Source organism: Paramisgurnus dabryanus, chromosome 17 (genome assembly GCF_030506205.2).
Source record: "Paramisgurnus dabryanus chromosome 17, PD_genome_1.1, whole genome shotgun sequence".
In the NCBI taxonomy this organism is placed as follows: domain Eukaryota; kingdom Metazoa; phylum Chordata; class Actinopteri; order Cypriniformes; family Cobitidae; genus Paramisgurnus; species Paramisgurnus dabryanus.
The window spans coordinates 31,642,690-31,664,883 of NC_133353.1; the positions used below are offsets into that span (position 1 = coordinate 31,642,690).

Consider the following 22,194-nt stretch of genomic DNA (forward strand, 5'->3'; position numbering starts at 1 on the left):
TGTGGCAGGCCTACAGAAAACAGAACAAAGTGTGTCTTTAAGTACAGTACTCTGAAGCCCGATTTATAGTCGTGCATAAGCTACGTTGTAAGTTATCCATAGCCTGTGGATAGCTTTGCGTAGCCTGATGTGCACCTCGCAAACTTTCTAACAGAATGTCAGTTCTACGCGGACCGCAAGCGCTGTGATTGGTCCACCAGAACCCCCGATCAGGTAAAAATACAGCGTCATAGGTAGGGGTGTAACAGTACACAAAAATCACGGTTCGGTGCGTACCTCGGTTTTGAAGCCACGGGTCGGTTCATTTTCGGTACAGTAAGGGGAAAAATGCATACATTAAACTCCAGGGGCCATATTTTAACGATCTGAAACGCAAGTGCGGAGCGCAAAGCGCAAGTGACTTTGTGGGCGGATCTTGGGCGCTGTTGCTATTTTCCCGGCGGGAGAAATAACTCTTGCGCCAGGCGCAAAACAATAAGGGGTTGGTCTGAAGTAGGTTCATTATTCATAGGTGTGGTTTGGGCGTAATGTCAAATAAACCAATCAGAACGTCATCCAACATTCCCTTTAAACGCAAGTGCGCAAGTTCCATGGCGGGTTGCTATTATTATGACGGATTAACCAGGCGCACGCCAGGAGCGGTTCACAGCCGAGGAGACTGACGTTCTTGTAAGAGCAGTCAAAGACAGAGAAGTTGTTTTGTATGGGGATGGGAGAAACCCGCCCAAATCAGCGTAGGTTAAACAGGCGGTGGAGGAAATAGCCAAAATTGTCTCATCAACTGGCATCCCCATCGTTGCGCCAAGCGCTACAATGATGTCAGGAGACGGGGGAATCCCAAGCTTGCCAGCATAAATCTGGCACGCCGTGTAACGGGAGGTGGATCTGCCTCTACACAGCACCTGACGCCAGCAGAGGACATCGCTGTTTCCACCCTCACCGCTGAAAGCCAAGAAACGCAAGCAGTCCAACCCCAAAGTACACTTACAAATCAAGTTCACATAAGGTTTCTTATGAAAACATTTTAATTATTATTTACATAAAATAAACGTAATACAGCCACACAACAAACTTATGAAAATATTTTAATTGTTATTTGCATGATAATTTTTTAACGCAGCCACACAAAATAAATAAAAACTATCACCACAATGCTCACCACTATGATTTCCCTTATCTCATGTGTTAATATTTTTTATTGTAACAATTTATGATTTGCAAAAATAACTGTTGCGTCTGTGTAGATTAGATAAGCAAAGTGTGTGCGCGTTGTGCACGCTATACATTATGGTCAAGAATGCGCCCTTAAAATAGCATAATGAACCACGCGCAACACGCCACTGACTTTAGACTAGTTTTTTTGGGTCAGTAGCGCAATTGTTTTTTGAAATGCACAATAGCATCAGGGATGGTTTTGCGCCGCAACACACCTCCTTTTTTGCGCTGAACCGCCCAGGGAGCGCAAGTTCATTCCCTAGTTTGCCGACGTGTGTCTGTGGAGGGAAAAACCCGCTGTGCGCCGGTGCAAAATACGAATGATACATGCGTCACTGACAAAGTTAATTGCGCTGGGTGCCAGATAGGGCCCCAGGATGTTTATTACTAATTGTTTTTTTAACAATTTGTTTACACTTTTTTTAAACACTTTTTATTAAAATATAATATATAAAATATATATAAAATAAAAAAAGAATAAATAAAATACTGCTGCAAAGTTCTCCACTAAATAAAATACTTTTTACATTATTTTATAACAGTAGGTAAATCTTTTCTTAACCGTCTCTTAAACTTTTTCTACTAAAACCTTGCACTAAACTAACAAATGCAATTCCTGAAAACATTTATGAACTATTAGCCTACATTTTTGCCACCTGTTTTGATTTATTTTGGACAGTATTGAATTGGTTATGTTCCATCTCTGTATAAAAATAATATTACTGCTCTATGTGTAACTGCATAGCAAGCAACATGAAGATATATTTATTATACACTCATATTGAGATTAGTGAGTTGCATACATAGCCATCTTTTATCTTTTGCATGTTTCTCCTAATCTTTGCTTGTGTTGCCAATGTAAGCTGTGACATAAACTAACGAACCCCTGCGCAGCTGAGTAACAGATGATCGCATTGTGACAATGATATGATTGACGTGAGGTGCAGATGAAAAATCTGATCACGCATTCCTTATTCTCGCTGTCACTGAAAGCGCGACTCATGATTGCGTAGCAACAAAAGACGCGCAACCTCTCACGCACTCTGAAAGAACAAAACAGCACGTTGACACGCGTTTAACACGTGCTTTTAGACGCGACACGCAAGCAGCACCGTAAACGTTAAAGGGATAGTTCACCCAAAAATGAAAATTCTGTCATCATTTACTCACTCTCATGTTGTTACAAACCCACATAAATTTCATTGTTCTGATGAACACAAAGGAAGATATTTTGAGAAATGTTTGTAATCAAACCATCCGTGGACCCCATTCACTTCCATAGTAGGAAAAACAAATACTATGGAAGTAAATGGGGTCCACGGATATTTTGATTATGAACATTTCTCAAAATATCTTCCTTTCTGTTCATCAAAACAAAGAAATTTATAAGGGTTTGTAACTACATGAGGGTGAGTAAATGATGACAGAATTTTCATTTTTGGGTGAACTACCCCTTTAACATCAATAATCAAACAAATATACAACTAAGTAAATAAAAATCTTTCTGTGGGCCAAATTATGTTATATGTTTGACAGAAGACTTGCGCTGAACACGGAGACTTTCGCCACTTAATACGTTCGTGTGGAAACAAGAAAATCGACCTATGTTCTGCACACAAAAGATTGCATTCGGCCATTCGGTGCACATGTGCACCATGCCGAAAGCCCTGTACCAAAACGGTCCGGTACAGTGAAAACAAAGATGGGCCAAGGTGAGGAGTGATTTAACTCAAACTGCAATAAAGTTGCTGTTTATTTACTTCCATCATTGCTGGTCTTCTCAAATCATACACAACAAGATGCTGTTACTTCTTCGTTTATGGGTTAATTTGCCAAGCATCTTCTTCTTTGACGGTCGCGCTGCTACTGTGGTTACACGCGTGGTGGATACTGCCTACCAGCGGTCGGCGCATGTATTTGCACGTCGGCGCGACACAGACGCAAAAGTATAAATGAAAACAGACGCGGAACCTACGCCGCCGCGGCTACATTTTGAACATTGTGAGTTTCCTTGCTTCATTCACATGTGAAATTCCAGTCATTAGAGACATTCACGCTGAAAATTGCTTGATGGGAGGGGCTTCTGCGACTCCCCTGGCTTACTGTAATCACGTCACTACTAGAGCAAGCTCCTGATTGGTTATCGCAGCGCATTTTTTTGCCAAAGTTCAGATTTTTGAACTCGTGTTTTCTGCAGCAACACTCTTTGCGCCGCGAGACCTTCAGACACGCGTAAACACGTTTTTACATAGACTTAACTTGAAATCACTCACGTTTGATGCCATTCTTGTCGCTGGTGTGAACGCAGCATAAAACAGGGGGTTTCATAAAACTGTGGGTCCCTTGACTGTTGTGGTGACTGACTCAAAAAACAGTTTAGTCCAAGATTTTGATATGATATAGCATAAGGCAGTGGATCTCAAACTGGAGGCCAGGCGGGCCACAGTTTTATGAGATTTTTTTAAATACATCATCATATATGCTTCCATAAACAGATATGAAAAATGAAAGTATAAATTAATGAGTGATGGGGTCTCAAAGCAACCTTAAGGGAAAAAGCTATAAATGTGATTCTGTCAAAGCACACTGAACAATGTTCATCTAAACATTAGTTTCACAACAACACAGCCACGATCAAAATGTCTCTCACGTTCTTCCTCACTAATCACATTTCATAATAACTATTCACGGCTCGCTCTTACTTCCTTTAACAAAATTGCAATCTTGAAGCTAATTTAGCAACGGTTACATCTCCCTTCCAGTAAACTGTCCAGATGTTTCTAAATGAGCTAAGGAGGAGGCCTGTCTTGCTTTAACCAAGCAGATGTTGCATATTTGGAAACACGTGGTGAATTAACACACATGATAATTGATGGACTCCATCTTTTCACGTTTTCTGCCTCTTGCTTTCCCCGTAAAAGAACATCCAGAACTATCAGAGCAGGATGGAAAAACAGAACGTCAACAACATTAAACACACAAGCAATTAGACGCAGTATATCTCTCACTCCAAGAGCATTCACTGGCGTCCCGCTCAGAGACAACCTTTAAGGAGAAATTCCACTATATTTAGGCCTATGATTAAAACGAGCGAGATAACAACACAGAGCTGCGTAATAAACTGCAGCAATGCAGTATTTATGCAGGAAACACATCTTATCACAGATACTGGGTTTGGAGATACCAATATGAAACCCAGAGGCACTCTGACACAATATTTCAACACAGAGCTCAAGCAAATCCTAGCAATGCATACCACACGTAAACAAAAGCTAACAAAAAATTAATAAACACTATTGTGAATACAATGCATGCTCATAATCTATGGCTGCTGATTTTAGCAAAGAAAAATTAACTCTTTTCCGCCAGCGTTTTTTTTTTAAAGTTGCCAGTCAGTGCATTTTTTCATCATAATAAAATTTTCATCCTTCCAGACCCTCTGCTTTTACAAAAAACTTTTATCCTATCTTTATTACTATCTCTTTTTATCACCTCTCAAATAGGGGTAGGTTATTCAAAAATAATTTTTTTTTAGCAAAAAGCTGAAATAATTGGATTTTTGTAAAGGATTTTTGTTAGAGATCAGATTCAGAGTGATGAACATGTTTTTGGATCAGTGGATGATTCAGTGTTTTATAAGTTGGGTAAGTGCGCCACTTAGTGGATAATAGCGGAAATGTGGATTGCTGTAAAAACTCGCCATTGGTAGGAAGGAATTTTCTCTTGATGAGAAAACTCGTCAATGGTGGGGAAAAAAGTTAAGCAACATTTCCATGCCATAGCTGTGGTCCTGTCTGTGAAATCATATTCATGAAATTAATGAATCAAAGTTTGATTTCACACAGATTTCAATATTTGACATGATCTTACTCAGTGAATATTAATGCTTTCCCCACCATTTATGAGTTATCTCGTCAATTAAGAGAAAACGTATGCATAAAAATCGTGTTCCTGATTAGGTTACATGTTAATCTGTAATAGAGCGATTATCCACTAGATGGCGCACATACCCAATTTATAAAAAACTGAAGCAAAATTTTATTTTTACTAATTTTAAACTCTGTGTATGTTTTAAATAAAAACTTTTTTAAAGAAAAATACTCATATTAGATAGGATGAAATGTTTTTCCCCATTTTGTTTGTTTGTTTGAAAGCGTCTGTGTCTTTTCTTTCATTTTATATATTTGTATGTTTATATATTTATAGAAGAACATTTTCTTGGAAGGCATTTTGTAAAACTTTTGTGAAAATCACAAAAATGCTGGCGGGCAACTTTTCAAAAATTGGCTGGCAGGGAATGAGTTAAAGATATCAAGGTTATATTTTCAAAGAATGTTCTTTACATTATGTAGGATGATTTTATATAGGGGTGCGCGGGGCAAAAACTAACACGGGGTTAGTTGTAACACGGACTGTTTACATTGTTGCACAAGGTTAAGCATTTTGTTTATCCGGTATTTTCCTGCAAATTATTGGAAATGTATAATGTTTTTCCAGAGAGTTATTGATGAACGAGTGTTTTGGTGGCATGCAAGTAAATATTTTCATCATATGTTTTTTTTCGGTTTCTAAGTTGGGTGTGCAAGATACCAAATCCAATGCTATGTCATATTAATCAGTGTCTTGTTGACTAAAACATAGCATTGTTTTGAAATATGTCTGCAGCTCTTAGTGACTTTTTTGGTGGGCTTGAAAATATTTTGACGCTGCGGGGTTAATTGTAAAGCTGTGTTACAACTAACCCCACAGCACTTACGATATGAAAACCGCTAACGTTAGCGTAATTCTTGCCGTTGTTTTAAATAGGCTACAAACGAATGATTGCTGGCTGCCAACAAAATAAATGTGCCTGTCTTATTAAAAATGTGTGTCAAATTTATTTTTGTTCATATCTTTAATATTAATTGAATAAGGTCACGTCAAAGATTGAAATCATAATGAAATGAATGACTAAAATCAGACTTTGATGCTCATTAGCTTAGAATTTAATTTTGAGACTTCAGTCTGGTTTTTACAAACTGGGTCACATATAAAAAAAATTTTTTGTCATAAATGTGCTGCTTTTTCACACATATTTAGACATTTGTATCCATTTATAATTGAACTATTGTTAGAAAAGGTCTGGATGAATGAATACACTGTGGATACCGGTCTATTATAGACAGATATATAAACAATATCCACGTCAAGTATATAGACAAAATAGTATTGAAATATTTGCCCGCAAACTTAATTTTTAGCAAGTGTTACAACTCTCCCCCTGCCTGTTACAATGAAACCCACCTATGGGGTAAGTTGTAACGTTTGCACTTCTGTCATGTTTGGTGTAATTGTCCAAGAACGGTAAGGACTAGAAACAAACTTCAAATGTTCATTTGTAGCAGAGATGTGTGTGTTGCTTGTATAAAAATATAATTAAATCAAACTCAAATATTTTTTAATGATTAAAACCAAAAAGCGTTAAATTTTATGTTTTACAAACTGGGTCACCTTTAAGGAAACCATTGGTGGACTACAACGTAAGCAAGCGATTCAATCACAGTTAATGCAGAAGAAATATCCACTGCTTGAATGAATTAAGGGCTAAGATGCATTTAATATGCAATTGATTTTAATTTTGAGTTACTGATATATGACTTTATTGCATCTGCTGTAAATGTAAATGGATTTTAATATCAAACTAAAGTGTCACATGCTATTACACATTACGAATTAAATTTCGTCTCTTCCTAAGCAAATTATAACACTAAAGAATTGTGACTTTACACCATTAGAAAAAAATGTCAAAAAAAGGTCTCTAGCTATCACTGAGGCAGTGCAAAAACTACACATTTGAACCTAAACCGTTCATATTATCAGCGTACATATTGTTAACAAAAAGTGCATTTTTTTCTGACAGTGTATATAAATATTCAAGAGTATAAATAATATAATATTTAAGCTTAAAGAAGCTTGAAATGTATTTTGAGAAAACTGAAGACATTTTAAAATAGTAACATAATAGCACAGATGCGTATGCAAGTGCAATGACCTGTCGCTGAATATTTATATAGTCAGTAAACAAACAATGACATTTAGCACAACTTAATAACATTGAAGGTGCGGTGAGGTATACAAACGGTCTGACAATACATTTCTAATAGCTTGTTAACATTGTACTCTGCCTGTTTGCATTCTCTGAAAGACTCATAAATAGCTGCCAGTTGGTGTCTTTCCAAAGCAATCTACAGACTGCAGCAAGTTTATGTGTTGAACGCCTGCTTTAAGCAATGATACCAAATGACACAGTCCATCAATTCTTCTTAGTACCTTGTTAATTTGTTTGGCAGTGTCCAAGCTGAAGCCACTGCAAGTCTTAACAAACATTGCTCAGAGTTTGCCACATATTGCAATGCATTTCCAATATAATACCGAAAATAAGAGAGAGAGAGAAAAATCATTGTCCTTTATTCACTGGAAACTGTAAAACAGATCCTTAAGACATGGAAAAAAAACGAGCTAGAGATTTAAAAAACAAAAGTTCATGTGCTGTACCAAGGACACATTTTAGATTAATCTCTTTAGGGTTTTTCAAATATATTCAGCCATGTTTCAGCATCCTGGTCTTTCTATTCTCTTATAAAATGTGTTTGCTATCTCCTCTCGATATAGGTCAACACCAGCAGATATTGAATGTTTACCGTCATGTCAAATATTTACTGACACATCGATGGTAAATGGTAAGAATCTGAAACTGTCATTTCCACAGTGAATTGTAACCACAGTTACAAATATCTACTTGAATATTACAAATGTATTAAAAGTAGAAGCCATTTTGTTTTTCAAGGCGAGAAATAAGGTACAAAAGCTGTCACTGTCAAAATAAGAAGCATACAGTTACAAACATCTCTTCATGTACTATTTTGCACATGATTTCATATCATTTTTTCCACATTTAAGGAGAAAATTTTCATTACCGCAACGTGTCCATGACTGGATTTGTTTTTTTTGACATGGAAATATTTATAATTAAAAAATCTAAAAAATAAAAAGCTTCAGTGCATGTTATACTATAAACATTTACAGTAAAGATACATGTGATATTTGGTGATCATTGGTAAATGTAGAGACAACAATAAGGAATATAAATGTGTCCAAGACCAATTTTCTCATCCTCCGCAACAATTTTCAATCATTGTTTAAGCCCTCAAGGAACTAACTTTTTTTATTATTTGTTGGAAGGGACATAATTGACTGTGACACTCAAGATGGCTACCAGGTGAGCAGTTCTAATTTTTTTCTTCAGATAAAAGTTGAAATTTTGTTTGTCATAGTACCTAGACATCTTTTTAGTTCTCATTACCGAAACATGAGTTTGTAAATGCATATATTTAATGTAATATCATGTTGCGGTAATGATCATTTTTGATACTGATAATATAAAAAAATTAAAAAATTCTACAGGAAATATTTTTTAAATCCTCTTAAAATAATGGTTATAGTAAGTTCAGACCTTAATCTTATATGTGCAAAAAAATTGGCTTCAAGGGCAAAAATCTAAGTCTGGATTTCTTAAAAATCACCCATCAATGTTATTTCGACATTCTAAAATCATTAGTGTCACGCAGAAGGTATCCAAACAGACTTCTTTAACCATTCACATAAGGCTTAAAAGTCAGCGTATGATTGTGAACGCTAGAATATTGATTGTGACTGGTGTGATTTTGCTATCACCTTCTCCAGGCTATTTGAGGCAATTAAAATGCATAATGTCACGGCGCAAAATCGGACTCTTTGATGGAAACGCTCCTGGTGTGAAAGTCATTGCATCATACAGATGGTCTTTTCCTATATGTACTTTAGGGGGAATGGAAAAGGAGAGAGAGAGAGTTATGGAATGAGACATTTTCAATTTTTTAACGCTAGTATTTCCATTACCGGACACAAGGACGCTGTAGAGCCATAGGGCTTCAGATAACACGGGTGGGCGACTGAATAAATTATGAGGGGCATACATGAAAATCAATTTTTTGTTTCTTTTTCCTATAGACCACTTTCTCTACTTCTAATCTCATGGATATTTGTTTATATTTTACAACTTGGCTAATTTGTATGAAGTGAATCGTACAGAAACATATTCACCTATCAAAGGAGCAGAAAAAAAAGTACCTGACCATTGTTTTTTTGAGTAAAAGTAGATGACACATTTCGCTCACTAACATTATAGGATTAGTCAATTTTCTTAAAAAAATCCAGACAGCGAAACGGTTGAAAAAAAAGCACTTTAAACCACAACTTCTCGTCTTTCTCCAGTCCTGTGAAGTACCAGCGTGACCTCACATAAATGACTTATGCGAAACTAATCCTCAGTGTGTACAAGTGTGGAGAAAGAGGACGGATCCGACAATACATGTGACACGCGACCTTTCAAAATCATTACGCAATTACGTGAGGTCACGCGGGCTCGTCACAGGACCAGAGGAAGAAGAAAAGTTGTGGTTTAAAAATGCATATTTTTTATTTTTCTTGCCAAAAATGTGAATCATCTCGCTAGATAAGACCCTTATGCCTCATTTGAGATCGTTTAAAGTCCTTTGAAACTGCACTTTTAAACTGCATTAAAACTGTTAAGTGTTGGGGTCCATTATAGTCCATTAAAATGAGAAAAGTCCTCAAAAATGTTTTCCTCAAAAAACATAATTTCTTTTCGACTGAACAAAGAAAGACATCAACATTCTGGTGAGTAAATTATCTGAATTTTTTTTAAAGAAAATTGACTAATCCTTGAAGCTTAATATTTTAATCTTTTAGAAGGAAAGGTGCTAATATCTTGATTTATTCATAAAAATCATATTTAAAAGTAATATTATATGTATGGATGGATGCATTGTGCTTATGAAAGTTTTTATGGTATATGGCATGTCAGACTGGTTGCCAACTGTCCCGTATTAGCCAGGACATCCCATATTTTGAAGCCTAATTTATTTGTCCCGTACGGAACCTCCTGTGTCCTATTTTTGATTGCTACGCTGATCTACAACAGGCTTGCCACAAGAACCGAGAGGCAGATAACATAAAAATCCTGCGAGAGTGATTTGAGAAATCATACAGAGGAGACTGCTATCGAAATGCTCTTGCGGTACTCACAGTATTTAAGTGTGTTTTATTTTTTTTTAACCCTTATGCTACGTACACACCAAACACGGAGCATCGTGTTGCTCGCTCTAGATTACTCCCAGGATTAAATTTTTCGCTCTATTTTCAGCTTGGGTGAAGACGTGTTTGAGGCGAATAGCGTGTGTTTTCGTGGCAAACGTTCCGCCCATATCCCGTCATTCGCATCGCCCCACAAGAGGATGCGTCTTATCGCGTCTTTGCATTGACTTTGTATGTAATCTACTCGCGCAAATCGTTGAATTCGCGTCTGGTGTGAACCCACAGTTAGTGGGGAAGTCCCAAGTGTTTTGTTTTAGACAGATATTAAAGTTAATGGTTCAATTAAAGGACTGTGTTAAAAGCAACTGCTGTAAATTAACAAACTATTATTTAATAAACTTACCGTATGTTGAGAAGTCATATGAGTTATAAATGAAAATTAATTTAGGAGATTAGCTATCATTTTGACAAATGGCTTAAAAACACTCTATACAAAAAAATCATATCAGCACTGTTGTGGCAAGCCAACTTTGGTCCCATATTTCAGTGTGAGAAAGTTGGCAACCCTAGTCACAATGCTAGACATACCAAATTGCCAAAAGTATTTCATGGCACTATCCAAAAGCTAGGACTCAAAATCCGAAACCTTCAGCGAGTCTCTAATTTCACAAAACACTGGAGCTGTGAAACCTTGATGTCAGAACACTGTGCACAATAACTGAAAGTGTCCGTGTGCATACAGTACAGTCATTAAGTGAAGTCATAAAGCACATTACCATTGGTTTTCCATTAAAAAATGATTCAAGCAACACACACGTAGGATTAAGGTGACTTGATATACGTTACCTGCGTCTCGAATGGCCTCTTAAACAAACACAAAGCAAAGTAAAAAAATCAATCGATGAACTACTCAATAGTTGTTTCGGCTAAAGAGATAACTAGATATAACTATATAGCAATAAACTGCAAGTCATTTGATGAGAGACTTATTTATCACATAAACAACCAGCAGAGGTCTCTAGTACATAGATGAATAATTAAAATGTCATAGACTGGTTATATGGCAGATAAGCAGGTTTCTACACAACATATAAAATGCATTGAATGTATGAGGTTCTTGCTTGATGATCTCGATATAAAATATATGTGACCCTGTCTGTGAAATATAGGCTAGTGTCATAATCTAATGATGAGATTTGATGCATAAAAGTTTGATTTCACTTTAACTTCAATTTTTGACATGACCTTATTCAGTAATATTAAAGATATCAAGGTGTAGTTTAACAAAATGGTCTTTACATTATCTGGGATGATTTTGGAATAGGAAATCACAAAAAATGACTTTAGCTGGGTTTTTCACAGACAGGGTCACTATGTGTATATCAACCCAATCTCAAGGCAAGTCGTGCTGTAGTTACGAAACATTTGATTGATTTATTTATTCATGTTCATGTACACGACTTTCTGCTTTTTTGTCTCATCATTGAGCATGAATTTCTATAGATATTTTTATGTATTGTCTTTTCTATTGTCACTTGGAGTTAGAACGACTTTGAAAGTGAAACTGACAAGCATGTAACGCATACTCGAAATGTGACCTCTGCATTTAACCCTTCCCAGTGAGTAGTAAACAGCTATCCTAGCAGGTAGCAACCCACTGGCCGTGAGTCTCAAACCGGCAACTTTCGGGTTACAAGCCCGACTCTCTAACCACTAGGCTACTTAAAGAGCACCAATTGTCCGATTCACATTTCATTTGATGTTAAGGGTTTAGGTACATACCCCAAAGTAAACGATGATGCGAGTTATCATCTCCAACGTAAATCTCTTTTCTTGGACTACAACAAACACACAGATTGTAGGCAACAGTTTATACTGCAAAAAATGCTTTTTAAGAAAAAAATCTTGAAAATTCTTAGTATTTTTGTCTTGTTTTCAGTAAAAATATCTAAAAATTCTTAAAATAAGATGCTTTTTCTTGATGAGCAAAACGACCCAAGAAAATAAGTCTTGTTTTTACACAAAATAAGCAAAAATATCTTGAACATTTTCGAAAAACACTAAATTCAAGAAAAATTCAAGAAAAGTTTGCTTACCCCATTGGCAATTTTTTTATTTTGCTTGTTTTATGCACAAAATCACTTACATTTGATATTTTTGGTCTAAAACTAAACTTATTTTCTTGGGTCGTTTTGCTCATCAAGAATAAGCATCTTAATTTAAGAATGTTTTGATATTTTTACTGAAAACAAGACAAAAATACTAAGTACGTTTTTTCTTGAAAATAATTTTTTGCAGTGTACTTCCTGGGATTGGTGACGTACTGTGCGTTACAGAAAAAATCTGTGCGTTACAGAAAAAGAGCGAAATCTGGAGCTACAAAAATGTATGGTATGTGGAAAATAATGTGTTTGTTTAACCATAAACCACTCAAAAACATTGTATTATACCAAGTACACAAACTATCGTTGTTATTTACACTCTTTCTGTGGGTTCACACCAGCCGCGTTTGAGGCGTCAAATTCGCTTTCTGTAATAACGTCACTATTAGAGCAAGCTCCTGATTGGTTAATGCGGTACGTTTTTTTGACCAAAGTTACAAATTTTCTTGCAGCAACGCATAATTCGCGCAAACTAGACACAGAATGAGGTGTAATCGCGTCTACCACACCACGCTAAACGCCTCTTTCGCGCCGCGAGACCTCCAGATGCCTGTCAACGCGTCTTCACATTGACTTAACATTGAAATCACTCGCGTTTGACGCCTCTACCGCGGCTGGTCTAAACGCAGCATTAGAAAAGATGTGTTAAGTTTTTACACATCTTTGTGCGTTAAGCTTTTAACACATTAAGTGTAATTTTAACACATTATGTGTCATTTTGTGTTGATTTTATGTAAAAAGTAACACAAAATGTGTTGTTTCAATAATAACAGAGATGGGTGGATTCAAACAATCCATAAAATGATACAAAAAAGAAAGTCGTGCTAGGGACACAAAAAACTATTTACTGTATAGAAATTTGTGCTGAGTGAGACAAAAAAGACATTCGTGCTCTATGACACACAAAAAAAGTGGAAAATCGTGTCCATGAACACAAATACATAAATCAAATATTTTGTGACTATACCACCGAATGCCTTAAGGTAGGGTTGTGTATATACATTGAGTAATGGGACTAAAAGCACATTAAGGGTTTACAAAAACATCTCAGTCATAGACAAAAACACATAGACACTGTATCTCTGTCAGTATCAGTCAATACACCAGCATGGTTTTTTTCTGCACTCTCTGTTTCTTTCCTTAAGATCATTGTTATAAACCAGAATGCAACATATTTGGACAGTGAGCTTTTCTACAGATTGTCTTTCTTCTTGCAAAATCTCCACTACGCTCAAATGTTTTATGTAACACTACAGCGCACCTAAACAACAGCTAAACAAACACCGCAAAAACCCAACCACAATCATCTGAAAGCTTTGACTTACCGCTGTAGCGAATGATTCTTTCAGTCGAGTCTCCTTCTCCGAATCGTGTTATTGGCGTGAGGCGGATCTGGTAGGCTTCTGGTTTTATGAGCTCAGTGAGGTTATAGGTGAGCAGTTCTCCTTTTTGGATGTTGTCTTCTATTGGGATTTCCTGTTCCCACCACCTCTGATGCCCGGTCTGAACAGAAGAATATAAATCCAGGTTGATTTTGTAAACTTTTCATTACATTATGATTAAGCGTCAAGCCAAACGCACATAAACAACTGTCGACCAATAGATCCTCTTTGAGTCATCTGGAGAGAAACGATACATCAAACCATACATCATAATATAGGATTACTCTGTAAGATCAATTGAAAATTTCAACATACTATATTCTACATTTTAAAGATTATATTAATTTGTCACATACACAGGTATATACATATAACATGTAGTGAAAAAAATTATATATTTAAAATAATATATATGAAATTTTTTATTTATATATATATATATATATATATATATATATATATATATATATATATATATATTAGGGCGGGGACTTTAACTAAGATTAATTAAGATTAATTAATTACATAAAAAATAACTACAAACCACAGTGAACATGAACGAAGAAGCAGATGAGATCGCTTTGGTTGGCCCCGTGGATGGGAATTTTTTTAATAAAAAACGAACGGATGGAAGCGTCGATAAGAGCATGGATGTGTGTAAGCTATGCAACAAGGAATTCACATATAACCCGCAGCACATCGAGCCTCAAGTATCATCTCAATGCTAAACATATAGCAGCTAGCGTGGACGTTAGCCCGAATCCGGGTATGTATTCAGTCATTATTCATGGTATACTAAAAATCCATGTGAAAAAATTACTTCTCAATGTTCTCAGGTCAAATATTTATATGTGATTAATTTTGATTAATTAATTACAAAGCCTCTAATTAATTAGATAATTTTTTTTAATCGAGTCCCGGCCCTAATATATATATATATATATATATATATATATATATATATATATATATATATATATATATATATATATATATATATATATATATATATATATATATATAAAATTCACTATGCAAGGCAAATAAATAAATAAAAGGAATCAGGAATGAAATTAGAGATTAACAATTTAAAAAAGTTAGATCAATAGAAAAGTGCAAGTATATTACAATATAAGACCAACTATGCATACAATTAAAAATGGCTGATCATTTCTCTTTTTGTGAGCATTTTAATGTTTCCAGAAGACTAACAGAGCTATTATGGACTATTTGTTTGCAAATGAGAACACAATCTTCATTCAGGTTGAAATATTCCTCTTACAATGCAGCTGGTCAATAATGGTCATGAATTAATATTGGAGGTGAAATTTTCAACAATGCTGCATTTGGAAAGAAGGTAAAGGAGGTGAAAATCAACAAAAGTCTCTGAATGGGCAAGAATAAACATTATTATGTTTATAGTGAGATGTGTGAGGTGGGTAATTGGTTTTGACAGGACGCTTTTGCTTCCTGACCTTCTCAATTAACTTTTAACAACAAGCCAATTTAGTCCAATATTCGAGGTTTACTGTATCCCTTCAACTTTTGGAGGAAGTATAAATGGATTTTTGGTGATGCTTTTCAGTATTATTATTATTATTATGGTGCAGTGGGAGAGGCCATATCCTATTAAACCTACTGTCAAATAAATCAAATAATGTTCTGAAGTATACAAACAATCCAAAATCATCAAAAACAGAGAAGTCTAGAAAGCTCTGGGCTTTCATTTATTCAGTAACCGCACATCAGTTATTTATGTTAAAGATATGAAGAGTTAGGTTCCAAAACCCAATAAACACCATTTAAAAAAATGTTACCACCAAAATCAGTATTGTATCAGGTCAGTATTAAAAAGTAAATTCTTAATTTTTACGCAAAATCCGATATCCGCCATGTTATTCTGTCATCTTTTCTCCCTTTTTTCCCCAATGTGATAAACGGCAGTCCTCCTTCTCTGCAGAATGCAATAAATCCACATAACCAATCACAGCACACCATTCCAAGCATTGTAAACAATAATGGCGGCGCTTTGAATAGACACAGAATCCTAGTTTTCCTCATTTACTTTATACTTTGTGATCAACAAACAAACAAAAACAAAATAATACTTTTGATGGCATTGATAAACCTGTGGTGGTTTCTGTGGCTGTGAAGAAACGCAAGCCATCAAAATCAAATAATTTACATGAGAGGCACTCGGTCGAAGGAAAAAAGCAGACTGTTGCTTGTTCTCCCGACAGCATCAAGCTTCTGTCATGCTAACACATTGACCCCAGGGGATCTTATGAAAAACTTTCCATTATTTTACTCAAAGTCAATGAAAATCGAGCAGGACCAAAGCATTTTACAGCTGATCGCTGTCAAAAAAGTTCAGCGACGCCGTCCCAAGGATGACAGCAGCAATGACAGTGTTCTTAATATGACAAAGTGTTTTGATTAATGCCATTAATGTTTATTTTTTAATCAGTGTATACCACTAGTCAACTAAATGAATATAACATGGCAAAGATGAATGCACATTTATATATTAAGTCAATAGATTTATAGCATTTTGAAAAAAAAAAAACTTTTTTTTATTGCATTTTGCTGAAAAGATTTTATAATAAAACTTTGAAAATCAAATTATGGATTTGAACTTTCATGTTAACTTTTAACTTTTAATATTTTAATGTTATTTTAACCTAAAGATGCTATGTGAAAGTTTGTAACAGAAAATATTGGTTTTCATTTTGTCACTTTTTTGGTATAGAAAACAATTTTTTACTTAAATTAGTCAAAATGGATTCATTGCGTTTTGGAACCAAACTCTTCCGGGTGTTACTGATCTCAAAAGGGGAATAACAAAAAAATCACTCTAATACACACTGGTATCATAATTGAAAACCAAAAAATTTTTTTTATCTCCATATAAAAATCAGAGCTGACCAGACATGGACTCATGGACATAGATTAAAGTGTACACTATGAGTTTATAAATTTTTCATGTAAATGTGTAATATGAATAAATCGTGAATAGATCATAATTGGCGTTTAAATTGTATCCTCTATTGAAATGAGTGAACCCGAAAACAGTATTCCTTAAAGGGGACAGAGAATGAAAAACAATTGTACCTTGTCTTTGTTAAATAATGGTAGTCTACCCGCATTCACAAACATACAAAAAGTGCTAGACATGCTAAACATCTCAGTCTCATAGAAATTCCTCTTTTAAAAATGTCAGCCAGAAAACGGCCCAATCTGAAAAACTGATGCTTATGATATCACAGGCATCTAGCTGCCCCTCCACTTTAAAATAATTGGCTACATTTTTTGAGTGGCAGCAAAGTCAGCCAATAAGTAATGAGATTGCAAGTTAAGCCAGTAGGGGGAGCCAAATAGGTGCAAAACCACTTGTTTAAAATCCCCCACCCTAATAGAGCTATCTGAGAGAGGTTTTTAGGAAGCTTCTAAGGCATTACAGACCCAAACAAATTTTTTTTTGACTACATGTCACATCACAGAACAAGGATAAATACCCCGTTCAATCACTCTATGTCACCTTTAAGTCATGACATAACAAGTGGATAGACAGACACTGTATATGTATATCTTCCATTAAATTAGTACCTGTATGTTTTGAAAGTTTTTTCAGTGTGGAATAAATACAAAAGCTCTTTTGGCAAAAATGTGTTCATTGTTGGCACCACCAAACGTAACCTCAATCTGTTTAAACGGTCCGATGCAGCTGTGAATGGATGGCGGCAATACCTGTTTTGTGATTAACTGAGGATAAGGTTGTTTTAATCGGGCTTTATTTCTGTTTGGTGTCACCAGTGGTGCAGAAATTAAAAAAGCTTTTAACAAAAAATTATGAAGCTCTTTTGGGCATTGCCTTCGGAGTTTGACAGATGAAACAGCAGATTAATTTCGAACATTTGCAACTTTGAACTTGTGCCATGTGACGACTATTGGCTGTGGATACATACTACTGGTTGTTGATCTTGGCCACTATCTTGGAGCTAGGCTGAATGACAGGCATACATGCACTCCCCCCGGCAGTCGGGTACGGGTCTCTCCGAATTGAAATACATGATGATTGGTAAAGTCAGTGGGGCGAGGGGATGGGGAGGTGGCAGCAATAGCCCTGAGAACTTGCCAGTGTTCCCATCAGGGTCTCTCTCTCTCTACTGGTAATGAGATTTCCATCGCCAAATCCAATTACTGTTTATTGCTTCTGTGAGATTTCTAATTCCATGCCTGCAGTAGAGGGGAAAGCATCGATACGGGCACATGTAAGAAAAGATAGACCTTTCTTCCCCCAAAGCACCTTATTCATGCAATGCATCATACGACAACGGGTTATTCCGACGTTTCCGCTTTTCTTTTTATAACGCAAAAAATCAATACATTAGAGAGTGGCATCATCACAGGCCGCTCAAAGCAGCACTTGATCTTATCTATGTAAAACTGCTGAGCCCAAAACCCAATTAAGCCTCACTGAAGAGAATCAATATCAATGGTTTCCAAACGCTGAAATAGACTGCAAATCTTTTACAAACAAAACTTTTTTTACGCTGGCACAAAACACCTGACTCGAAGAATCCTTCAGCTTTGCATTTGGGTGCGATTTTATTAAAGAAGTGAAAACACAACCATGTTTTTTTTTCATGTGGTGCAGCGTTCGCAGCTCCAGGGACCTTCTATTTCATCCAACACAGCACTCAAATCTTAACACATCCTTGAGCGAGACACTCCAAACCTTGTTGTGGATGCGAAGGGCCGATATTGAAGCGTAAGGCCCTCACGCTGGTGGAGAGTGTGAAGAGCACGCTGACAAAATAACCTTGAAGAAGGAACCAGTTTTGACGTTATACTACAACTTTGGTGCTGCTGATATAATATCCAACTCAAGATGTTGAATGTGAAAAATAATCTATTGTGATAGTAGTGTAAGTCACCTTGCCTGACTGCATGTATGAAGAAAAATGTATTCTTCCCAAAGAAAGTCAATAGTTCTTGTGCAATAACCGTAGCAGAGGCACTATTTAGAGATTTAATAGTAATGAAAGGGATAGTTCACCTCAAAATTAAAATTGGTATTATTTTCTCTCCTTTATGGTTCCTCAATCCCATATGGTTTTGTGAACGGTAAAACTTTATAAAAAGGTTAATTTTCACATTAAGCATCACCATCTAAACCCATAGAGAAGCTACGGTAGCGCCAGAGGACAAACATGTCATCGTATGAGACAACATAGTGATGAAACACACTCTGTAAAGCGGTTAGTCCATTTAGGGCTACTTTAGAAACATGATGGCACAAAATGCTGACTTCCATGTATGGGGACCTTCGGTGTATGTAGATGTGTATGAGGGGGGTGAATTTTTTTGTATCTCATCTGTTTAAATTATAAAGCCTTAAAGGGATAGTTCACCCAAAAATGAAAATAATGTCATTAATGACTCACCCTCATGTCGTTCCAAACTCATAAGACATCTCTGTGCGAGACTAAAGTCACGTGACTTGCAGTGATGTGGATGACGTACGACGCGACTGACGTGTTATCTGGTGCGCCCCAGCTGTTTTTTGGGGGGGGGGGTTTGTGCGCTCAGGCTTCGTTTACAGTCTGAGGGAGACGCACGCTGCAAGTTTGAAAAAAAAAACTTCATAAACATGTCTGAGGAAAGCACGTCATCCGCGTCACTTCAGTCACGTGACTTTAGTTTAATCTTAAACTGTGTTCCGAAGATGAACAGTGGTCTTATGAGTTTGGAACGACATGAGGCTGAGTCATTGATGACATTATTTTCATTTTTGGGTGAACTATCCCTTTAAAGTTTATAATTATTTATGCATAATTAACCGTGGCCAATTGAGTGATGTGGATGACGTACGACGCGACTGACGTGTTATCTGGTGCGCCCCAGCTGTTTTTTGGGGGTTTTTTTGTGCGCCCGGGCTTCGTTTACAGTCTGAGGGAGACGCACGCTGCAAGTTTGAAAAAAAAAAACTTCACAAACATGTCTGAGGATAACACGTCATGTGCATAACTGCAGTCACGTGACTTTGGTTTAATCTTAAACTGTGTTCCGAAGATGAACGAAGGTCTTATGAGTTTGGAACGACATGAGGCTGAGTCATTGATGACATTATTTTCATTTTTTGGGTGAACTATCCCTTTAAAGTTCATAATTGTTTATGCATAATTAAGGGCGTGGCCACTTGAGTGAGGGGTGAACTGCCACTGATGTCACTAGAATCGAGCCAGGCTGGCATGGTTTCAGCAATCAGCCGATCCGCTTCATCCACGTCCCGCCTCTTTACCCATTTTCGGATATCCGCGAATGATGCGTGGTGACGCGCAGCCAAGATGACGACGACAGGCACCGCCTACTATAATCTAAAAAAAGCTCTTTACAAACCTATGGGTGATGTCACAGACACTACGTCCGTATTTTTTACAGTCTATGAATGCACCTTTAATACGCGTTAATTTCGAAGTAAATGAATGAATGAATTGGAGTGAATTCTTGTCAGTGACATTTTGGGACTGTTTATACTTGGTATAAAGATGTGTTTTCATCGATCAGATCACAAGTGAACGAGTGAGATAGAGCACAGCTCTCTGCACGTGCGCGAGAGTGGCGCCAAGATGCAGCAGGTAATATTTTTAACAAAAGGGACAGTTTGCCTCAGCTCACAGGAAACGCATAAAACTGAACAAATACGTAAGGATTACTATTTTAGTTTGTTTAGGGTTCGGACAGATGCGAGAGCAGGCGCACGTGAGACAGAGAGAAGCGCAGCCGCTTATGACACGCTCGATTTATTTTTAAATCAGGTGTGTCCAAGAAGGACGTCTCTCTCTACAAGCTCTCTCGCGAAAAGTGAAGCCCACAAACCCCCATGCGAGGAAAAGCACGCAATGTGCATGTTGATGTGAAACTATAATAGTAATAAATAATAATGGCATAGCATTTTTTGTCTTTCAAAAAAAGTAAAAACCGAGATTTGAATCGAATTGTGACCTTAGAATCGAAAATGTAATGGAACCGAGGATTTAGAGAATCGTGACACCCCTATATATAAATAAACTACTTTTAAAGAACTTTGTTGTTATTTATTCTTAGCAGAGTTTACCGGAAGTTACGTGCAGACCACGACAGCCGCTTGTTTATGTTGTTACTGCTGAAACCGTCAATACACTGTAAAAGCAATCCGATCGAAAGGGTTTTCGACTACATCTGAATGTGGTTGAAAGTGGTCGAAAGTGGATGAGCTCAAAACATTTTGAATAACGTTTACACCTGTCTCTAGCGTCATCCACTTGTGATCCAATTGACGAAAACACATCTTAATACCAAGTGTAAACAGCCTCTTATTTTGGACATTTTCTCATCCAATTCACAAGTCAATTACATATATAAACCACTTTTACTATAATTGTCTGCTATTTTTGCATCATTTTTTTAAGCAAGAAAGCTTCGGACTCCATTCATTGCAGTTACACGAAAAAGAATGACCAATAAAATTCTTCACAAATGCTTTTAGTGTCTTCCATAGAAGAAGCAAAATCACAAGGTTTGGAAAGACATACTGTACGAGTGAAAAATTTGTCCATGAGCTATTGCTTTAAATATAGCTATCATAGTTTTCGACTGCTTGATTAAACTTACAACAGCAGCATCTGGCAAAACGGCACAGCGCACGATACCTTCTTTAATCTATTTTGCCAGAAAAACACATGCGACAGGCTTCATCACAGCTCTTCTCTGAGGTACCTGTGGCAAACCTACCAAAAGCAGAAGGAAAAGCAAAGTATCACAAACTGCAAAGGCTTGACGCCAAAGGCTTCCTCTAGGTCACTCGAGAGAGGAACATTATTTTATTTTTACAACACTACTTTCATTGGCGTCTCATTATCATAGTTTCAGAATTCAGAATACAGGACATCGAGTTTCCCTCCTGGTTTTTCCTCACTAAACAATCTGTCCTCTGAAGCGCATATATTTTCCCCTTTCGGTAAATATTGGCTCGCTGTGGTTTTGGCAACAGATTTTGATTACGAATCCAATCGAGCACAATTACGATACAATGTGCATTTTGCATTTGGTAAAATCCTGACATTTTTGTTTTTCTGAACATGACCTTTATTCAAATACCAGCATCAGAGAGATGAATTCAGGCCTCTTCTTTTTGTCCGAGAAACAAAGAAACATTATTCTCAAAACCCAGAGGTTAATTAAAAAACCAAATCTGTGTTAACCTTTGAAGTGGAACTCTCCCAGTAATCCCGCAGAGGACGCATGAAAAGCAAACT

At 36.6% G+C, this 22,194-nt stretch overlaps 1 protein-coding gene across 1 annotated transcript in view; it reads right to left on the bottom strand.

Annotated features, from left to right (window-relative positions):
* mdga2a (MAM domain containing glycosylphosphatidylinositol anchor 2a) overlaps positions 1-22,194 on the bottom strand; it is a 236,887-nt gene that overhangs the window by 19,793 nt on the left and 194,900 nt on the right. The window contains exon 11 of the mRNA XM_065288298.2: positions 13,838-14,015. Within this exon, the coding sequence (XP_065144370.1) occupies positions 13,838-14,015 (178 nt within the window). The remainder of the gene's footprint in view (positions 1-13,837; positions 14,016-22,194) is intronic.